The 23,600-nt window shown below is 39.0% G+C and overlaps 1 protein-coding gene across 4 annotated transcripts in view; it reads right to left on the bottom strand.

Moving 5' to 3' along the window:
• LOC126480916 (uncharacterized) overlaps positions 1–22,536 on the bottom strand; it is a 331,145-nt gene extending 308,609 nt beyond the window's left edge. For 3 of the 4 annotated variants that reach the window (XM_050104327.1, XM_050104351.1, XM_050104343.1), the window contains exons 1-3: positions 22,412–22,536; positions 16,428–16,527; positions 16,213–16,343 (exon numbers count right to left, since the gene is read on the bottom strand). In XM_050104327.1, the coding sequence (XP_049960284.1) occupies positions 16,213–16,343; positions 16,428–16,515 (219 nt within the window). In that variant the 5' untranslated portion in view covers positions 16,516–16,527; positions 22,412–22,536. Of the gene's footprint in view, positions 1–16,212; positions 16,344–16,427; positions 16,528–22,044; positions 22,240–22,411 lie in introns of those variants that run through there. The other variant, XM_050104335.1, reaches the window with a different exon arrangement.
• Positions 22,537–23,600: the final 1,064 nt, after the last annotated feature.

Genomic DNA, 23,600 nt, shown 5'->3' with positions numbered 1-23,600 from the left:
CATGCCCTAAGCCAAAATCACAAAAATCAGCGGGTGGCCAAATGTGCATCTCTGCTTGCTCATCAATTGGCTCATGAACAACACCGACCATTCTTATCTTGCACGTTATTGGTGACGAGAAATGATGTCTTTTATGCTAACATAAGGAAAAGAAAGGAATGGCTGAGCCCAAACAAAGCAGCAACTCCTTGTACAAAGATCTGTGTGCATCTACAAAAGATAATGTTATGCATCTGGCGGAACAGCAACAGTGTGGCAAACTACGAATTGCTTCTCCAAGGTTTAACCATCACTGCTGACAACAACTGAGATGTCTTGCAGACACAATCCCAGAATAATTATCAGGAAGATTATGTGAAGTGATGCTACACCAAAATAACACCTGCCTGCATTCTGCTAAACTGACAAAAAACACTAGACAGGAGTTAGGTTGGCAAGTAATGCCACACCCACATTATTCACCTAATCTTGCACCCTCAAATTCTCACCTTTTCCACACTCTACCTAACAGTCTTCAAGGAATGTCCTTTCTGGATGAAAATGCACTCCGAACATGGCCTAACAAGTTCTTCACCTTAAAACCATGTGATTTCTACAGTTGTGGAATTGAAAAGATGCCCCAGCATTGGCAGACTGTTGTAAATAGTGAAGGAGAACATATTATTGATGAATAAAGCCTTTGTTATGTGTAACTGTTGTGTTTATTAAGTTTATGGAAAAATGCTACAAACTTATGCACCAATCCAATATGTTCTACCAGTTACAGTCACCTTTAAGGCATGGCCCATTTGAGTACACACATATCTGCATTCGTTCCTATCCCTGCCAATTCCAGGGGAGCTCAGGAACACTTGTATTGTGTGTGTGTGTGTGTGTGTGTGTGTGTGTGTGTGTGTGTGTGTGTGTGTGTGTGTGTTATCTTGAATTAAATTAAGACATTTACACAAATTGTTCCTCAGTGATACAATTCATCCCATTTCCTATTTGTCAGATCCGGTGTATGACATTCTGTTTTAAACAGTATGGGTACATTATACACAGCTATGGTGACCAATACAAACAAAAATTAAGCTCACAAATGAAATCTCTTGCTGAAACACAGTATGTACCTTCATGACTCATTATGTGAGATTAAATTTTACTTCACCAGACTTGGATCATCAATATTCACAGCAATGTGCTCTATAAGTAGCATTTTTTGGGCCAATGCAAAGAAGTTGTTGTCTTTCTAACATTACCGCATAAATATTGGCACGGGATGTGCAATGGTAGGAACGCCATTAGTAAAAACAAATTATGACAATATGTATACTGCACATTTTTAATTCGCTGCTACAAAACATAATTTGTCATTCTACATATCGTACAAAATATGTACTGTTTATGTTACATTTGAATTATTTTTTGAAATAAACACGTCATCTATGCAAATGTAAGGTGCTCGTCTGGTACTTCCAGCAGATGGTACAGATTTCTGGCATGTTGAGGTGCATTCCAGGGCTGAGATTGCAATTTTACCATTTTCAAGCAAATATATCGAATGCTGCGACACACACTAGCAATATTACATGCGAACAAAAATGGCTGGATCTTATTCCATGCCTAAAAATGAACATTTCTGCCCATCCTTGAAGAGAGTGCATCATATGTTGGATTGATGCCTTTTTTCATGCAGTATGATTGGACCCAGTTGAACAATTCTGTAAGGGGGGGTCAATATAGAGTCAGATCGACTGCTACCCTGTCAGGCATAGAATGGGTTCCTTTTAATGCTATAGGTAGATGGGATTTCACTAGGTATGAACTGCATCTCAATAGGAAAGGGAAGGATAAATTGGCTGGGTTGACAGGAGGAGGGGGGGGGGGGGGGGGGGTGGCGGCACTGCAAGTCATATGAGTACCTCTTTCTAAGGCTAAGATCAGTATCCAGTGATACAACACTGAAAGGAGATACGCTTAACGAGAAGCTCCGACAGGCAGGTACTAAAGATGTTGAAATATCACAAGATTCTCACAAAAGTACAGTGAAAAATCATGTTACTATATTGCCTCAGAATATCAGGGGATTTAAAAAAAAGTGGATAAGTTTCTTGTTTTTTTGTAAGATTTAGAAACTGAGGATGTAATACATGTACTATGCCTGTCAGAACATCACAGTGTCACAGATATGCAAAAGGTAAATGTAAGTGAATGTAAGCTTTCAGCACATGTAAGCAGAGACAATATGAAGAAAGAAGGAGTTGCCAAATATGTTAACAGATATAGTGTGAAAAATTTAGAAACTCAAAAACTTTGTATACAGCAACATATGGAAGAATGTGCCTTTGAGCTTAAACTAAATAAAGGTACTTTTATAATAGTGACAGAGTACAGGTCCCCCACTGGAAAATTTTCAGGTACTCCTGAAAAACTTGGATTTTTTGGTGTGCCATACGTCTGACTGAGGAACAAAAATTATAATTTTGTGGGATTTCAATCTAGATTTTCTGAAAGAGTTTGATAGGAAGAATGAACTTTTAAGCATTACTTGGTTCTTTGAATCTGACAGCAGTTACTTATTTTCCTACTTCGATAGTACAGGAAGGCAGCACACTTATATTTTCATAGACCAAGATAAATTTAATCTAATAAACATTTTTCCTGTCAAAAATGGTCTTTCTTATCTTGATGCACAGCTAGTTACAGTATATGACATAGCTGCATACAGTAATGCAAAACCATACTCCACAATGGTGCATTCAATTAATGATTTAACAATTGCAAATTTTAGGGAAAGCTCGCAGCTGTTAGACTGGGATGGGGTCGACTGGCAACCTGATGCTAATTTATATTTTTTTCCCACGATATGTTTGTGAATATATTTGAAAACGGTTTCCCTATGAAAATAAGTGAAATATAATTGTAAGAAATCATGTAAAAAAAACATGGCTTACTAAAGGTATAAAAATATCTTGTAACCAGAAAGGGGAACTGTATCTCGCAGCACGGAAGAGTCGTGGCCCAGGAACAGTCACATACTATAAAAACTACTGTACTATATTAAGGAAAGTTATTAAAATTCCAGAAGTGTTTGTATTATGTCCGAGATTAGCACCTCTGTAGATAACATTAAAAACAATTTGGAATATTGCTGAAAGGGAAACAGGACAACCAAGAGCACAGGAAGAACGTACCTCCATCATACTGAATGACAAGTTTATTGACAAAAAGTCAAAAGTTGAAAATATTTTTAATAATGTTTTGCAATGTTTTGGAGAAAATAGGATCCAGATGTTCATTATAAAAGGCAAGGAAGAAGCAATGCCTATTCATTTTGATAACTGTAATTCTACCCACCTCTTCTTCTGAAATTACAAAAATAATAACTCACTCAAAATCAAAAGCTCATGGAGAATTGATGGCATTTCCAACACAGTACTAAAAGTGTGTTCCCAACAGATCAGCAAGATTCTCAGCCACATATGTAATAACTCATTGAAACTGGGCATTTTTCCTGATAGACTTAAGTATGTTATTGTTAAGCCATTGCATAAAAAGGGGGATAGGTTTGATGCCACTAACTACCACCCAATCTCACTTCTAACATCTTTATCCAAAATTCCTGAAAAAATAATATGTTCAAGAGCAGCTTCATATATTTGTAAAAATGAAGTACTAGCAAAATGTAAATTTGGTTTTCAGAAATGATTTTCAACAAAAAATGCTATATATATGCTTCCTTTGATCAAATATTAAATGCTCTGAATACTCCAACAGTACCACCCATTGGGATTTTTGTGCGATTTCTCGAAGGCTTTTGACTGTGTAAATCATGGAATTCTTCTAGATACTCAAAAGTATTCTGATATGAATGGGATAGTTCACAAATGGTTCAAGTGGAAAAGTGCAGAAGGTTGAAATAAACAGTTCAAATAATGCACAAAAATCAGCAGATTCCTCAAACTGGGGAGGTATCAAGAATGGGATCCCACAGGTTCAGTCTTGGGTCCCTTATCGTTCTCAATATACAGGGTGATTATAATTAAAGATAAACTTTCAGATCACTGTAGAAATAACACCACTGATCACGATGATGTCAAATTGCAACAGAATATTATCACAGAAGGGGGAAAACATGTGGCAGAAAAAAAAGTAGTGTGAAAATTGATCAATATATGGTGCTGTATGTGTCAGAATACGTAAATGAAAACACCTGTCATGTGCACGACCCATTGAAGTTGTCGTAAACACAGCGGGTACATTGCTTTCCTCCTTTCGCATCTGTGATTTTTGCCACGACTGTCTCAATGCAGGATCGCGCTCTGCTTGTGAAGCTGTAATACAAGAATGATGACTGTGCACACGTCGCTCTGCAGAAGTTCCGGATACTGAAGGATTTGAAGAAAGGCGTTGGTCCAATGACTGCCGTGGGTCTGGAGAAAATGATTTGGAAATTCAAATAGATGGGTTCTTTTGATGTGCAACCTGGTAGAGGGAGGAATCGAATTGATTCGACATCGGTGGAAGAAGTGGCCACAGCAATGCAGAAGGGGATGAGTGGTGGTGTGCAAATATACAGTGCACAGAGAATTGCCGGAACATTGGACATACCCATGAACATTGTGCGTAAAATCCTATGTACATCCTTCTTTGCTATCCATTCAAAATTACCGATGTGCTTGAGTTGCTACCTGTTGATCTGCCAGCAAGAGAGACCTTTGCTTTAGAATTTCTTGCTCGCATTGCAGTGGACAGTGATTGGCTGTAGAAGATTTTGTGGAGAGACGAAGCCCACTTCCATCTGAAAGGATACATCAATACACGATTGCTGAATACGGGCAATAGAAAATCCACACACAAACCAACCAGTACCACTTTATCCAAAAAAGGTCACTGTGTGGGGTGCATTTACGGTATCATTTATCATACGACCATATTTTTTCAAAGAGGCAGGTGCTTCCGATCCTGTTACCTGTACTGTCACTGGAAAGCACTATGAGTGTATTTTGTGCAACCATGTCATTCCAGCTCTCCAACAGTGTGGATGAGATCACTTTTATGCAAGATGGCGCACCTCCACACATTGCAAATGCAGTTAAGCAGCTGCTGAATCACCATTTTGGAAAAGCTAGAATTATCAGCTGCCATTTCCTTAAGCCTGGTTGTGCTGATCACTTGATCTTAATCTGTGTGACTTCTGGCTGTGGGGCTATCTGCAAGATGATGTGTTCAGTGTTCTGACTGCAAACTTAGCTGCATTGACGGCACACATTGTGCAACACATTCTGAACGTGATCAGTTAAGGAACATGCTGTTTCTTGATTTCAACCTGTTGTAGGAAACGGTGGACAGCATATTGAACATGTTTTGTGCCAGTCACACATAAATTAACAATATGATTTGATTCTGATTGATGCTTTTTATGCAGTTTTTGGCCTCAGGACAATTAAAAACCAATGTGGGTGATGCTTTTTATGCAGTTTTTGGCGACAATTAAAAACAAATGTGAGTGATGCTTTTTTATGCAGTTTTTAGCCTCAGGACAATTAAAACCCCCGTTTCTCCCACCAGATGTGATGTGATCCTGCCACAGTGAATGTGCTTACGTAACTAATAATACCACACCCATACACTCATGTAGACAGAGTAGTACAGTTTGTTTAACGTCAAACGTACACCTTAGGCATTGATGTATGATTCATTTGTCATTTGTAGACAACCGCTATTAAATTATGATGCTTGTTACATTATGGAACTATTTATTTTTCTTCTGCCATACATTTTCCCCTTCTCCAATAATATTCCATTGCAATTTGACTTCATTCTGACCAGTGGTGTTATTTCTACAGTGGTTTGAAATTTTAATTTATAATCACTCTGCATATTAAGGACTTGCCACTCTATATTCACGAAGATGCAAAGCTAGTTCTTTTTGCTGATGCTACAAGTATAGTTATCACACCCAACAAACATGAATTAGCTGAGGAACTTGTAAATAATGTCTTTCAGAAAATTATTAAGTGGTTCTCTGCAAATGGACTCTCATTAAATGTTGATGAAAAACAGGATGTACATTTCTGTACAGTAAATGGCACGACATCATTAGTAGACAGAGTTTGAGTGAAAGTCTGTAGCTAAAGCAGAATATTCAAAATTTTTGGGCGCGTGCATCCATGAGATACAGAACTGAAAGAAACACATTGATGATCTGATAAAAAGTTTGAGTTCAGCTACTTGTGCTATTAGAGTTACTGCAAATTTTGGTGATAAACATATCAAAAAATTAGCTTACTATGCTTATTTTCATTCACTGCTCACATATGGCATCATATTGTTGGGTAATTCATCACTATGGAACATAGTGTTCATTGCACAAAAGTGTGAGATTAAAATAATCCCACCCAAAATCATCTTGTACACATTTATTTAAGGAGCTAGAGATATTCACAGTAGCTTCACAAAAATATATATTATTCACTTAAATGTGTAACTAACAACCCATCCTATTCAAAAACAATAGAAATTTCCATGGACACAACACTAGAAAAATGGCTGATCTTCACTATTCTTGACTGAATCAAACTTTGACACAGAAAGGGTTGAATTATGCTGCTGCTGCTGCTGCTGCAGTAAAAGTCATTGGTCACTTAGCAAATAGCATTAAAGGTCTGAAAAATAGCCAACCAGGAATTTAAAAAGAAAAATGGCAGCTCCTTCTACTCAACAGATAATTTTTTATATATAAATTAGCAATTCTGCAATTTAGAAAAGAAAAAAATTGAATCACATCAAATGAAGAAACATTGTTAAATTGACACATTCCACATCATTACAAAGTGTGGTATTCATGATCTATGGAACAAGTATTAACCTAACCAAATCTAAAAGTCTTCATATGATTGGCACCAATGTTACTAGAATAAAATGCCTGCTGGATCTGTCTCCTAGTTACAACCTTTAAAACATCTAGGAAGAGATGTCCAGAAATATCATGTCGAACAATTGCACAAAATTATTTTTAGGAACGAGTTTCACAGAAACATAATTCATACATGAAGGAAATAATTTACAAAATCTTCATTTGACCAGTTTCTTGAGGATTGCTCATCAGTCTGTGATCCTTGTCAGACAGGATTAAAAGGTGTGTGTGTGTGTGTGTGTGTGTGTGTGTGTGTGTGTGTGTGTGAGAGTGAGAGTGAGAGTGAGAGTGAGAGTGAGAGAGAGAGAGAGAGAGAGAGAGAGAGAGAGAGAGAAGGGGTGGGAGAGGGGGGAGAGAAGGGGAGAGAGGGGAAGAGGAGCAAGAGTGGGGAGAGGGGCAAGAGTGGGGAGAGGGGCAAGAGTGGGGAGAGGGGCAAGAGTGGGGAGAGGGGCAAGAGTGGGGAGAGGGGCGAGAGGGGGGAGAGGGGGAAGAGGGGGAAAAGGGGGTAGAGGGGGGAGAGGGGGTAGAGGGGGGAGAGGGGGAGTGGGGTAGAGGGGGGAGGGGGGAGAGGGGGAGTGGGGTAGAGGGGGGAGAGGGTGGGAGAGGGGGGAGAGGGGGTAGAGGGGGGAGAGGGGGAGTGGGGTAAAGGGGGTAGAGGGGGGAGAGTGGGGGAAGAGGGGGGAAGAGGGGGGAAGAGGGGGCAGAGGGGGCAGAGGGGGGAGAGGGGGGAGAGGGGGGAGAGGGGGGAGAGGGGGGAGAGGGGGGAGAGGGGGGAGAGGGGGGAGAGGGGGGAGAGGGGGGAGAGGGGGGAGAGGGGGGAGAGGGGGGAGAGGGGGGAGAGGGGGGAGAGGGGGGAGAGGGGGGAGAGGGGGGAGAGGGGGGAGAGGGGGGAGAGGGGGGAGAGGGGGGAGAGGGGGGAGAGGGGGGAGAAGGGGGGAGAAGGGGGGGGAGAAGGGGGGGAGAAGGGGGGGAGAAGGGGGGGGAGAAGGGGGGAGAGAAGGGGGGAGAGAAGGGGGGAGAGAAGGGGGGAGAGAAGGGGGAAGAGAAGGGGGAGAGAAGGGGAGAGAAGGGGAGAGAGGGGGGAGAGAGGGGGGAGAGGGGAGAGAGGGGAGAGAGGGGGGGAGAGGGGGGGAGAGGGGAGAGAGGGGGGGGAGAGGGGAGAGAGGGGAATAAATGTGATTTTTTTGTGTGTGACTGGCTCATTTATTAAGTGTGAAAGTGCCATGGTGATGTGGCAGGCACAACACAGATTGAGTGATTACTATTCCAAGTTTGTAAATCCCCACAAAGAATTAAGCAATGAAGTACTTTATCTTACATATATGTTGCGAATACACCATGACTGTAAAATAAAGGATACTTGAGTTGATATGGAGAATTACCAACTGTTGTTCTTACCATGCTTCACCATTGTTTGGAACAGGGAATGAGGAAATGATAGCAGATTAGATTAGATAAGATCAGATGGACTTGTAATTCAAAAAGATACATTGTGAGTGTTCCTCCACAGTGTAGTACGTCAGAAAAACAAAAATACAGAATAAATATTTGAAAAAATAAATAAAGGGTGTATGATAATGTACCTTCCTCAGATCCCAAGTGAAATCGTCATCTTTAATGTGGAACATGTCATAAAATGTTTAAATGTATTTCCATTTAAAAGGTAGTAACAAACTTATCGTAATTCTTAGGCTATTGTCACCATTAAGCAGAAAAATGATTTCAGAGCGCTTATTTACAATTATCACATTACTGCACTGAATTAGTACAGAAGTCAGATTGTACACAATACTCACACATTTTGGTGTTATACACAACAGTTCTGCCAAGAAATTCATTAATGGAGTAGAAGCATTTGGCCACCATTAAATCATTTAGGCTTATTTTAAATCAAAATGTATTAGTAGTTAAACTTTTTATGATTGCTGGCAAGTTACTGAAAAGGTGTGTTCCTGAATAATGGACACCTTCCCACACTTAAGTGGCTAACTTTAATAAATCTTTATGAAGATTATTCTTATTTACAATGTTGGTTGCATGAACTGAAGATATTTCAATGACAAATTTCCTTAAGGCATAAATATATTGAAAAGCAGAAGTTAATATCTCCAGTTCCTTAAAAAGAGCTCCTGTTGGATGTCATTGAGGTTACATTGCAAATAAGTCATATTACATATATCGAAAAGCTATAACCTAACTTGATAAGTTACTTCAAAAAGCAATCCCTTAAGACATTATAGATTAAAAGTAAGCAAAGTATGCTAGCTTTTTTAAATTTTTATATCATCTCTTTCTGACAACATTCGCATTGCAAATAAAGACCAATTTAGCTGCTTCAGCAGTTCTGTGGTAAGCTCCTCCCAGTTGAATTTACTCTATCTAGATCCGAATCCCGCTCCAGCTACTGCCGGGTCTGGGTGCTGATGAGTCCTCTCCATTTGGCTCGATCCACCCACTACTTTTCTTCCTCCACTTGCTGCCAGGTCACACCTCTCCTTTCAACAGATATTCTCACTCCCATTTTCCACCGTGTTCTTGGGCGCCCTCTAGGTCTTTTCCCATCCATCTTTAGTTCTTCCATAATTTTGGGGAGTCTCTGCCCATGCATCCTCTTAACATGCCCATACCATCTTAATCTCTTTCTTTCAATTTCTTCTCTCATACTTTCTTGTTTGAGGTCCTTTCTAATCTCTACATTCCTTACTCTGTCCATTCTTGTTTTTCCCTTAACTGCTTTGAGAAATTTCATTTCCCCTGCTTGCAGTCTGCTCCAGTCCCTTTCTTTCATTGTCCATGTTTCTCCACCATAGGTGACAATAGGGAAGTAATAATTCTTATACATTAGGAGTTTTGCTCTTTCTGAAACTTCATTATTCCAAATCAGATGTTTTATTGTTTGGTAGAAATTGCCTCCCTTCTGTAACCTCCTATTAATTTCGTTAGTTATTCTTCCATCCCTAGATATTTCACTCCCTAAATAAGTGAAACTTTCTACCACTTTGAGGGGTTCTCCATTCAAGGTAATATTTCCATTGATTCCTTTCTCTCTTCCAAATACCATTACTTCACTCTTATCTTTATTTATTTTTAATCCATACCTTTTCATTATTTGCTTCCACGCATCAAGCTGTAACTGTACATCGACCTCTTTATCACCTCATATTACCATATCATCTGCAAAAATCATCTTTTTGTCTTTTTCTTTTACTATATCTTTAACTGCCCTATTCATTCCCTCCATCACAACATTAAAAAGCGCAGGATCCATCACAACATTAAAAAGCGCAGGAGATAGAATACTTCCTTGCTTAAGTCCTTGTCTTATTTCGAAGTATTCAGAGTTCCCCAATGGTGTTCTAATTCTACAATTGTGGCCTCTGTACATTGTCTTTATAACATTAATGTATCCATCTTCTATATCTATCTTCTTCAGTTCTTCCCAGAGTCTTTCCCTGTCAACTGAGTCATATGCCATTTCTATGTCTATAAAAACCATTATCACCCTTTTGTTATACTCCCAACTTTTTTCCATCAGTTGACGGATAGAAAATATCAGGTTGATTGTGCTCCTTCCTTTCCTAAACCCATGCTGTTTTACACTCAGCTCCTTTTCTATCTTTTCACTTATTCGATTTAGTAAAATTCTTTCAAAAATCTTGGCTGTATGACTCATGAGGTTATTCCTCTGTAGTTTTTACAAAGTCTTTTATTGCCTTTCTTGAAGATGGGAACAATGTCTCCTGTTCTCCAGTCGCCAGGTATTTTACTAATTCTCCACACGCTTGATAGTACTCTATACAGCCACTGCATTCCCACTGGACCTGCTGCTCTTATCATGTCCACTGATACTTCATCAGGTCCTGGGGCTTTCCCCCCATTCATCTTCTTCACAACTTTTTCCATTTCTTCCTGTGTAATTTGTCCTAATTCTGCTTCCCAACTTCTCTCAATTTCTCCATTATTTGTTGTTTCCTCATATACCTGCTCCTCAGCATTTAACAGCTTCTTAAAATGTTCTTTCCAGAGATCTTTTATATTCCCTGGATCTTCAATAATGGTACCGTCCTCTGTTTCCATCTTTACTGGTACTTCAGAAGCCTTCCTTTTATTTTTCATCATTTTATAGAACATTTTCTTATTGCTCTTCACATCTTCAAGTTTTTTTGTAAACTCTTCCCATGCCTTTTTCTTTGCTGTTTCCACTATTTCTTTGCACTTCTTCTTTTCCTCTATATATCTTTTATGGTCTTCGTCATTTTTAGTTTTCCACCATTTTCTCCATGCTCCATTTTTCTTCTAACTGCTTGGATTGTGGTATCATCCCACCAACTTGCCTGTCTTATTTTTTCCTTTCCAGATGTTCTGCCACATACTTTTTGTGCTGCTTCGACTAACGTGTCTTTGAATAAACTCCATTCTTTTTCTACATCGCAGAAAACTTCTTTTGGAAATTTTTGTGTTATTAATTCTCTGTACTTCTCAGCACATTCACTCTCCTTCAATTTCCAATCCCGTATCCTCATCACTTCCTTCTGTTTCCTATTTTTCACACACTGATTCATTTTCCATTGTCCCACCAGTAATCTATGGTCTCCATCTGCACTCACACTTGGTATTACCTTCACATTTGTTACTTTCTCTCCCCATTCCCTATCTACTAGAATATAATCAATTACACTCTTCGTTCTTCCATCCCAACTGTATCTGGTGATAACATGACTTTCTCTCTTCATAAACCAGCTGTTTGCTATTTTCATTCCATTCCTCTGGCACAAATCCAGGAGTCTTTCCCCTTCTTCATTTCTGCCTCCATATCCAAAACATCCCAATGCTTGCTCAAATCCCTTTCTGTCTTTGCCTACCTGTGCATTAAAATCTCCCATCACTATATTAGCACTCTCTATATGGTTTTCTAACACATTTTCAAAGTCCATCTTCTCTTCTTCGCTACATCCCACTTGAGGTGCATAAATCTGGATTACTTTCAGTGTTTCTTTTTGGAATCTCAGGTTTAAGATTATGATCCTGTCTGATATATATCTCACATTTTCAATACAGCTTCGTACATTCTTATTCACCATCACTGCCACACCATTTCTTCCAGACCTGTTATTCCCACTCCAGTACAGTTTTCCTCCTCCTCTCAAATTCTTCTCACCTTTTCCCTTCCACTTTGTTTCGCTTGAATTTATTATTCCTTGAATTTATTATCAACCTATAATCCCAAGAATTTATCACTGTCAACCTGGGTGAACAAAGGCAGGTATTGCACCTTGATCTTCCACAGGGATATGACACTGGTCGCTAGGGGTTGGAAACGAGAGTGGTGTAGGGATTGCCCAGGATGTTGTGTAAGTAGAGACAGCAGCAGAATACAATTTTGGAAGGGATGGGAAGTACTGTGAGTAGGATGTCAATGATTTCAGGGCACGACAATTGATAGGTGAGGACCTAGAGAAGGACATGGTGCATTTAGTCCAGTCCAGCGTGGTATTGGTGATTTGGGAGGGGGAGGGGGGGGGGGGCTTCTTTGCAGCTCACTCTAGGGGATGGTAGGAGAATTAAGGGTGTGCAAGGACTTGAAAGGGGAAATTAATGCGGACTAGGATGGGGGTAGTGCCCATCTATGAACACCTTTGTGAGATATTAATGGGCAAGAGAATTCTTGTCAGTGTGTTTCCACCAAAAGAATCTCCGTTCCTGTTGACCAACACCTCTAACCAATTGCCTGGAAGCTAGCCTCACATACCCCATTCCATTATCATATTACTCTCCTCTCTACACTGTTGATGCCACTTCCCAATACACCAACAACCTTCATACTCATGGTCTTACTGTTTTCGAATACTATCTCTCCTAATGATCTTAGGACTAGAAACCCACTACCTCATTCCTTGTACAAGTTACCAATTACATCCTCAGACACTACCACTTCTCCTTTGAGGAGAAGATACATAAACAAATCAGCAGCACAGCAACAGATGCCCACATGGTACTCTCTTATTCTAAGCTGTTTGTGTGACATTTAGAGAAAACTTTCCTAGCCTCCCAAAACTCCAAACCCAATGTCCGGTTCAGGTTCATTGAAGATACATTCATGATCTGAACACAGGGCCAATACGCACTATCCTCATTCCTCCAGACCCTAAACAACTTCTAAAACCCACTTCATTTAGTCCTTTTCAGTCCTAAGTGCCACCTTCCTGGACATCAACCATCTCTGATGGCTCCACCCATACCTCTGTCCATATCAAGCATAATAACCACCAAAAGTAAAATCAAAAAAATTGCTCCCATTTAGCCTGGCCCCCTGTGGATGGAGTATCTGCAGTGAACAGAATTCCCTCTCCCTGTATGCTGAAGGTCTCACAAAAGGCCTTCACAGACAGGCACTACACCTTAAACATAGTCTGCAAACAGATTTCCCTTGCCATATCCTCAGATGCCCCTAATCCTTCTACCGACCCCAAGAATCAGCTGCAAAGGAGTGCCCCCCTCCCCCCACATTGCCCACTCCGGCCTTTTGCAACCGTGTCTTACGATTATCTGCCATGATGCTCAGAAATGAGGGACATCCTACATACGATCTTTTCCAGACCTTTTAAAGTGGTGTTAAGTTCCCCATACTACCTACAAAGCTTCATGGCTAAATCTCTCCCAACTCCTAGCCATAGGGGTTACACCCTCATGGAAGATCCTGGTGCAAGACCTGTCCGGTTCACCCATCCAGCACATCCTACTCTAGTCCTGTCACAGGCTTATCCTATCCTACCAAGGCAGGGCCATCCGTGAAAGCAGCAACATCATATATCAACCCTGCAGTAATTTCTAGGCAGCATTTTATGTGGGCATGACTATCAACCAGCTGTCCCCAGAATGAATGCCACTGCCAAACTGTGGCCAAGAACAGAATTGACCACTAAGTGGCAGAACATGTTGCTGAGCACATGTTCGAATACAATCTCTGCTTCATAACTGTGCTATCTGGATCCTTCTGTCCAGCACCAGCTTTTCTGAACAACAAAGATTGATTGTATCTTTGCAACACACCCTGCACACCCATAATCTTCCTGGTAGGTGCCCATTTGTTGCATGCACATCTCACGCACTTGTTGCCTCTCCCACCTGCATTCCTAGCCCGAGCACCTGCTGTCTCCCTCCGAGGTGTGTGTAAGGCTTACTTTCAGCATATTTCAACCATTCAGCAAATGTCCCACTGATAAATAACTGGTTATACAACAACAAAAACATACTTATATTTTCATACAAGTACAACACACACGCCCACTGTCTCTGGGCCCCAACAACCAGAGACAAAGGCTTGTGCTTGTGTGTGTATTTTCTATTATGGAAGGACTTTCATCAAGAGCTTAATATTTTAGCCATATTTTCCATTGTGCTGGTATGCAACTCAACATCTGTAGATGTGGTGAATAGCCATCTAATTCTTTCCATATCATTGTTATTCCATCCTTGACTTTCATTGTTTGGTTACATAAATAACTTAAAATGTTATTTAACTCAGAAGTAAATTCATTAATTACTATTGTTGAGGATTTATCATAGTTGCTACAACTGTTTCATTTCAAAGATTTTATGGTGGACATTACTTCTACTGGTGCAGTGAGTGTCACACCCATATTACACAAGTTACTTGTGATGACTGGTCTGAGAAACCGTGTTGCAGTGTCTACTGATCAAACCCATCTTTTCAGTAACAGTTATGAAATGCTTGTAAAAAAAGTTTTGCAACACTACACAAATCAGAACCAACGTATCGTTTACTCTTAGAGCTATCTGTCCTCTTCATCTCTTTTTTTCATCAGTATCCTCCTTCACTATATCCTTCACTATATCCCACACATGGTCTTCATTTTGTTATCCGATGTAGCTTTTCCTCATACAGCATTTGCTTTGATATCTGTATAAAGGTCTTCAATATTTTGCAGTATGTCTTGTAATGAACTATACCACATCCTAAGAATCTGTTTCTGATTGATACAGTTTCCTTTTTGTCTTATCAGACACCTTTATTCAGTCAGTAATTAGTGGCTTTATTGAAGACTTTACACTAATCTGGGTTACTCTTAGGGGAAAATAGTTTTCAAATAAACTAAGGATTTTATCAACACAAGTTCTGCATTTTTCTTTCATGTCATTAGCACTGTGAACATCAATCCTATTTGTCATTGAGGAGTTCCCTAAAATACTCAGTTTTCAGCTTAGTTACTATCCCCTCAAACTACAATTTAATACAGTTTATATCCTAATCAATACTAACATCTCACAAAAAGAACAGCATGTCGTGAGATGGGGCCACTGAATATTGGTTTCATAACATATGTTTGTTCATCAAATCTTTCTATGAAAATTGTTGCTGTTTTTAAGCCGTTATCTACCGTAATGGGAAAATGACAGTGGAAATGAAACTGAAAGATAATGTTACTGACTAATTAACTATTACTGGCAGAGTTCTTATGAAAACCTACACTAAAATCAGCAGCTACCACTATTTCTTGACTAATTGGTAAATAGAAAGTCAAAGTGATTTAGGATGGATGTGCTCTGCACACACTTACTATTATGAAGGATTTATTATGAAGTCCTGCTGCACATGCTGTTCCATGCAAAATTTATGAATATGTGTGTTCTTAAATTTATGACAATTCCTGATTAATGTATCAACTCCTCCTTTCTCCATTTCTGCTCTAAAAAAAGTGAGGGGCTAACATAAATCCAATAACATTTAACACCTCTATGCCAGTGGTAACACACTATTCAGACATGCAGGTTATGTCAACTGGATTTGATAACTAATTCTCAATCCCCATTCATAGTCCTTTAATACAACAGAGGCAGTCACCATCACACACTGACAGATGTAACTGGATGAAAATAAAATTCCTACCAATTGCTGAAAATTTTTAACGGAGCTGATTCTGCTGATACAGTATAACAGAGTTATGTCATTTATTTGCTTGTCCAATAAGTATCCTCTGCCAAACATCGTAAGAGGTTTGCAGAGTACATATGCATATGTAGACTACTTATTTTGCAATTATGTGATGTTTCACACATTTTTGTTATGCATTCACATAATTTTTTAATTATATAAGGAAGAACTATAATACTGGATGCAAGTATGTATACAGTGAATTACAACTCAAAAAATTATTACTCATCTTCTTTTCAATTTTAATATGATTTTTATGATGTAGTAAAAAAAATAGTGTGAACTGAAATGTATTCTAAAAATTACCAAACTGTAACACAAACATAAATAAAACACATATTCATGTTTTGTAAGGATTCACCTTCACATAATCCTTTTTTATCTGAAAAGCTCTGACTGCATGCGATTCTGCTTTACAAAACTCGTTAATACACAAGTAAGCCTGAGCCATATTGCAGTGCAGGCTATAATTATCAGGGTCGCACATCAGACCTAAAAAGGAAAACAACATTGAATGAGGCACCCTGCAGTTACTATAATAAACAGAATCTTTTCTTACTTACTGCTACAACATACCTCTATTATAGAAGTCTAGGGCTCTATGATAGTCTTCTTGCTTGAAGGCTATGTTCCCATTTATCTTGAACCATCCTAGATCTTCCATGGCCTATTCCACCTGAAAGGAAGTAACTTATTGAAGGAACAGCATGGATAATGTTTAAGAATTAACTAACAATGTATAATTATTTTGGACAGAAAACCACTTAATATTTGTTTGGAACTATAAGGCAAATAAAACTTAATAGTACATAAGTTATCTTGCCATATTTGCCTGCAGCAACTTGGAAAACTTTTGGAAACCTTAGCTGCTGATGACACGTTCAGACAGCATGATACATAAACTTATAACACGAAGTAAATATACCACTTCCATCCATTACAACTTTTCCAACAGGCTGCTAAACAATTGTAAAGATTAGGTTAATTCCTGAAAGAAACTCCGATGAGATTTCCTGCAGCATATTTCTAAAATTATGGTGTAAACATATCAATGTTGTTCCACATGGTTTCTGAACAGTTGTTCAAAAAATTCAGTCAGAAGAAGGCCTTTTGTATGAATACAGAGAAAGACTAAGAGATCCAAAGTAAGTAAAAATGTAATAGGTAATGACATTGGTAATAATATTATCTTGCTGCTGTGAATTAGCATTTCACAGCATGGGTGATATCCTCCCCACCTAGTGGCAGCTCATGTTCTTGTCACAGATGTGGCTGCACTTATTGGCAATTTACTGTGCGTGTACTATAATGTCTAGGAGAAGTATGGCACAGCACAGGTAAGTCTGGTGACTGGAATTGTAATAGCGTCAAGATCTTGGAGCCAGTGTCTAGATGCAATGGACAGCTGCAGGAGAGTAGTTGATGTGATGCCATGAGCATGCACGGCATACCAGCTAAGCTTGTTTGGGTATTAGTGTGGGTGGTCCAAGGAGTTTAGTTATGTCATGTTCCACAGATCATTTTCACGATTATTTTATCGATATGATGTGGAACAAGTCAGATTACAAGATACACACACACACACACACACACACACACACACACACACACACACACACACACACAGTGCTAATATTAATATTACTGAAATTTTTAGTTCTACACATGCAACTACATTTACAGGTTCTTTCTTTTTAACCAGTTCTGAAACAGAAACTCGTCCATGGAGAGTTGTTGGTGTCAGCATGACTCTGTGTAAATGGAGGATGGGGCAGGCGTTTTCACCATCAGACAAGCAGCCGCAGTGGAGCAGAAGGCGGTTCAGAATCACCAGCAAAGGAGAACACAACTAATAACTTGGAGTACAAGAAAATCCACCTGGAGAGATGATTCAGGAAGCATGGGGAGGAGCAGCGAGGCTGGTTGACGGCTGCTACCTGTCAACACAGGGCATCATTCTAACGAGATCAGTGGACAGCGTACCCAAGTTTCCCTGGCGTATACAATGTTCAAATAAGTTACAGGAATCAAAATATTAGCAGTTTAGAAATCACCTGGCTGCATTCCTGAAGTTATTTGGACAGTGCTTGACTTCACAAATCTACGAAAAACAGCGCAGCTAGGAGTGAGAGTTGATTGCTGTGGCATGCTTTCTTATACGAAAGAGGAGAGTATGTGTGGTGTGACCAGTGCTAGCTTCTAGTGAATAGAAGTGAGCCAGGTCTGTCCCACTGAAGTCACCTATTAACTAAATAACACAGTGAGGCAGAAAATACTTGCAGAGGACATTGATTTCAATTTTGGCACTTGAAATAAAATGGATCTGATTGCTTTCCCACTCCACCCCACAGGGAGGGAGGGAGGGAGATGATTGCTTTTCCATTTCACCCCACAGGGAGGGAGACGCAGGGAGAGAGATGATTGCTTTCCCATTCCATCCCCAAGGGAGCGAGGGATGGAGGAGGCAAGAGAGAGAGAGAGAGAGAGAGAGAGAGAGAGAGAGAGAGAGAGAGAGAGGAATTTTTACCTCTCACAGCTACAACAATTGAAGTAATTATTCAATTCTGAAGATAGTCAGTGATCACACTTTACACAACTCACATTATCTCACAATGTCATTTTAACTATATATCCAGTAATAGAAATTTACTTAATTGTTATGGCGCGCATCTTGTACCCTTTTGTGATTATGACCGCAAATTTTTTAATATAGTGTGATTTTCATCATTATGCTGACAGCAGAATTTGATGCAACTGCTTGCACTCCTTGCTACAAAACAAGCTGATTGCCTGGTGCTCTCATAAAGACTATTTATTACCAGCTGCTGACAACCCCTTGCATTCTCATCACCCCTGGCAAGTACTGCCAAACTGATCCACTGATACAGGCACTGCCCTCCATATTGGTTCTTACGTCAAGTTCTTGCTCAAATGGCTATCCACTACTCAGAACCTCCCACTGTACAGCTAATGGCACCTTTACTAATTCCAGCATCCTATGGCACTACCGCCATAATTTCCCTAACAAAATAGTGTAATACAAAGAATCAGATTTCTTAGATGGAAAAAATAAATTATAGTAATACCAGCGATATGTACACAGCAGGTTTACAGTCCAATCCGTGACTAGTTCATTGGCGTCTCAGTAGAAACCCAACATCAGGAAAGAAATCAACGATGTCATACTTGAGGGAACTATTCCAGCTTGTGACTTAAGCAGTCCGATGGGGGGGTCTGAATGACTGTCCTCCCATGTGTGTGTACAATGTCTTACTGTTGCCACATCTCACTTGGTCCAGAACAATTTCCTCGCATAACCATTCTGAAATACAAAGTGTGACTAGCTAAGAATGAACTTGTAGCAAATGTAACAATTCTGAAAAGAGAAGAAAAACTTTAACAAAACTAAAGCAGAGAAACTGACCACTGGTTACTGAGATCGGTGGACTCTCCCCTCCTTACAAAGAGGCATAGTGCTGTGGACTCTCCTCTCCTTAGAAAGAGGAATAGCATTCACAGATGCTAAGTCTGCCTCGATAGCTGAGTCGTCAGTGCGGCAGAATGCCATGCAAGGGGCCCCCGGGTTCAATTCCCAGCTGGGTCAGAGATTTTCTCTGCTCAAGGACTGGGTGTTGTGTTGTCTTCATCATCATCATCATATCATCGCCATCGACATGCAAATCGCCAAAGTGGCGTCAACTAAAAAGACTTGCACCAGGTGATCAGTTTACCCAACAGGAGGCCCTAGCCACACAAGATTTCATTTCATTTTACCACTCAATCTGGGAATTTTCCAAAATTAACGAAAATTGGATCCCACTATTTTCCAAATTCTGCTCGTTTAGTTCAATGTAAATTATTTAATAGGCAAGTTCCACATCAGCACTGAAAAGTTATCATTCAACATGTATGATGTAGGAGCCCACATGGTAATAACCACTGCTATTGATCCTTTAAGTTTGTGCTCTTGAAGTGTTGTCACAACATATCATACTCTTTTTTTTTTCTTCCAAGATTGAAATAAAAATAGTTTCAGTACTACCCTAAAAATAATGCTCGCATAATGATTTTATTTTATTGGCTGGGATTATATACTGAAAAGAGGTTAATCCTCAAACACTGTAAAAATCTATATTACATACAACATAAATCAAAAGCATCAGGTTTTTTAGGTTTTTATCCTACGAGTTCAGCGTTCTAACTTCACACACTGGATACTTTTTTCTCTGTGGGTGTAAGGATTATGAACCTCATTTTGGTAACAATATGCTGTGTTAGTCAACTTTACAGGAGACCTCACAGCTTGTAGGTGCCATACACAAACTATGAACAGAAGTCAACACTGTGATCGTCAGCATGAAGACTGATAACAAATTATAACAGAATCCATATACATTAACATAATAAAGAGAACTGATGTTGGTTCGCTGTGTACTAAGAGTAATGTCGTATTACGTTAGCACACTTATACACAATAGTTTAATTTATAAACTACTGTCTTTTATAGAATATTATGAAATTATTGATAAAATATTATTTCATGAAAAAATTAACTATTGAATATTATGTAGCATAATGAAGTTGGCTGCATGAAGCGGCCTCTTCAAGAACCCAGCAATATCTGTCCCTGAACACCAGCAAACATGTGTGCTGAGAGATATGCATTGCCTTTCCTCAGATTTATATGAGAATACTTTAATTATTTTCCAATAGTAGTAAACGGTTTCCCAAGCACAGGGTATCATTTAATACTGTATCTCATCATCAGTAGATTTTGTTTTCACTCTTACAGTAAATAAAATTTTACCTAATTTGTAATTTTATGAACCTAATTGACTGAGCAACCCCAAATTAGGGTGATGTGATGGCCATAGGCCTTTCATGGATAAAACTTGAAAAATAATGACTATTTCCTGAGTGAAAAAATGACTGCTGTGCTGTTTTACAGTTACTTCACTCTACAGAGCAGTGGGAGTGTGAAGAGAGGTAGGTACAGTAGTATGCCAGGACCATAAAGACAACAAAGCACAGCGGCTATACTCAGATGCCATCACATACTGTGATGGCTCGTGTTTTGCTGTCACCAACAATATAAATCTCCCACTGATTAGAGTTTGCTCAATTAATTACACAGATATAATCATAATTTTGACAAAATTCCCATTTAGTAGGTCAAACACCTTTTCCACTGCCACTGTATGTCACATGAAACAAAATTATCAGCCCCTCCTTGTGTGGACCTTCCCTACACATTTTGGGGCCTATACACGCATATGAAAACTAATCTTAAGTCCTATACTACCACAGAAAAAGTATCTATCAAATCTTCTTAGGGGGGCACAAAATAAATATTTAAAACTAGTTAGTAGGTTCCACAGCCTAGTGACGTGTCACATAATATAGAACAAGAAAATAAATGGCAATATAAATTCATGAAAGTAACCAACTAATGAAAGACATAAAATGGATTTAGTTTTAAAATTGTTGTTATTCGTCTAGTCAGAAAAAAACCTGTCTTCTTCATACATTCCCCTCATTTTGGCCACCACAATGTCAATTCCAATTTACAAGCAGCTCTGGCTCATCACTCACTGTTATCACATCATAACTGCTATCTGGTTTGAGCCAATGCAGTAGTCACAGTCACTGTTGTTTTATTATATTTCCCCCACCGGAGATCTCATTTGAGTATACTCAAACTACAACAACAAATACTACATATGAAGCACGGTAGGCCTAGGATCAATCAACGCAACTATAAACATACAGGAATCATCAGCTTTGTCATGAACTTGGCATAGGTACTGTATTTACACTGAAAACAAGTTTTTTGATCACAAAATGTTTTTCATTAAAAGACATTTTTAAGTACATATTTAACTTTGGAAGGCAGGAAATCTCAAACGGCCTTCTGCAACACAATAATTTGCAAATAGTGACGACCGCTCCGAAATGTGCAAGACAGCAAAATAAATTATTCATCAGAGATCAAGGCACTAAAATGCAGTTCCTAGATGCCACCGTTATTTCAAATAGTCACGCACATTCCGAGAGGCTGTAGTATCACTACATATAATGAAAATGCCAGGTTAAAAATGTACAGTGGACTTCAGTTATTCGATCACTAGTCATAATAATACAAAATTCTATTGAACTGGATGTTTACAAGTATCAAAAACACCTCACCACTTACTTTGTTTCGGCTCTATAATCTATTATGACAGCGTGTCAAAACACAACAGCGACGTGTTCCACAAATTCAGTCACGTAAAACTGTTCGTCAATTATACGACATTGCAAAACAGTAACGACCACTTCATTACGCCCATCCATTTTCGGGGAAGACCACGTGAGTATCTGACACAATACAAGTTTGACCATCGAAGACTCGCTGAGTATCTGACACTTGACAGGAAATGCCAATTCAACAACAAGTGTCAACAGTAATTCGAAACGCATGACACAAACAATGAACACAACTTACAATGATGGTTTATTCATGTATAACGTTGCGTCACATCTATGGTGTTTATCGTTAATAAATAATAAAAGGAATATACCTCTCGCGCCACAATATTCCAAACCGCGTCTCTCTCCTACAGCATCTCAAGCAAAGATACATTAAACACATAGGCGTTAGACGTCAAGTTCAGAGGTAAAACACTACGAAACTTGTGATTCCCCGGCCACAGCCTTAGCACTTATTTTGTATGTGGAATTGCTCATAGCGAATATGAAGTTTCCTGAATTCTGATCGTTATCCAAGAAACGTATTAACTTCATTCGGACCGCCAATTACTCAAAATATAAGCATTTAAATTACTTACCGATACTCTATTAATTTTATAAAATAATTACGCTTTTAAAACACTGGAGTGACGTAATTAATTACCCAATGATCTCTGACTCTCGTGATTATAATTTTATGACAATCTTTTTGTAGACACAAGTTAAAGTTGCCTCAGTCTTTAAACCATTAACGATATTGTATCGAAAACGCGAAGTTCATGTGATTCTGAATCAAAAATCATCTACCTTGTCTTCTTTTTCAATTTAGTTCAAATTTTGATACGAGTTTCCTTCAAAAGCCGTTGAGCTTCCTTTTTTTTTGTTATTTCACTTCTGTGCAAACAGCTCTACCACAAAAAGTCTACCTATCTTTTAATTTCTGTGGCTGGGTTTGGTTGATTCTTCTTCTGTAAAATCATGATACCTAGTATTATACTTTTTTACATTTTTATTCATGTTTTTTTCATTTTTATGTTTGTATTTTCGTAGGGAAAGAAGCTCTCTAAGGGGTTGCTTGAACTACAATTGTTTTCTTGATCTGTTCCGAAATATAAGTTATTCTAGAAAAAGTTGTTTAAACAACCGAGTTGCCTATTATTACATTTTTGCTGAATACACTCTTCAAAGTAACAAGACGTACATCATTAACTTTGCCAAATAAGCATATTATCCCTAATTTGTAATTCACATTGGAGACCAAAATATGTGTTAATAAGGTCTGTGAAAGTGGTGTGGTGGACGTAAGACAACTGACAAATTGCAAATGTATAAAGCAACAGTTTATATTTTGGAGTGATTATGGTGTAGAGAGAGCCAAGGAAACTGCTATTTTTGTATAAAAGGCTTCAATAGACATAAAAAATCTAGTGAGAGTATCCAGATACGGAGTAAGAAAGGCGATCTGTGGCACACTCAATAGATGTTTCTATACCAGTCCCCATCATCACTCAGATATTCCAT

The sequence above is a fragment of the Schistocerca serialis genome, chromosome 1 (assembly GCF_023864345.2).
Source record: "Schistocerca serialis cubense isolate TAMUIC-IGC-003099 chromosome 1, iqSchSeri2.2, whole genome shotgun sequence".
Lineage (NCBI taxonomy): Eukaryota > Metazoa > Arthropoda > Insecta > Orthoptera > Acrididae > Schistocerca > Schistocerca serialis.
Note: the sequence above shows the minus strand (reverse complement) of the source record. Positions and strands in the feature narration are given on the sequence as shown.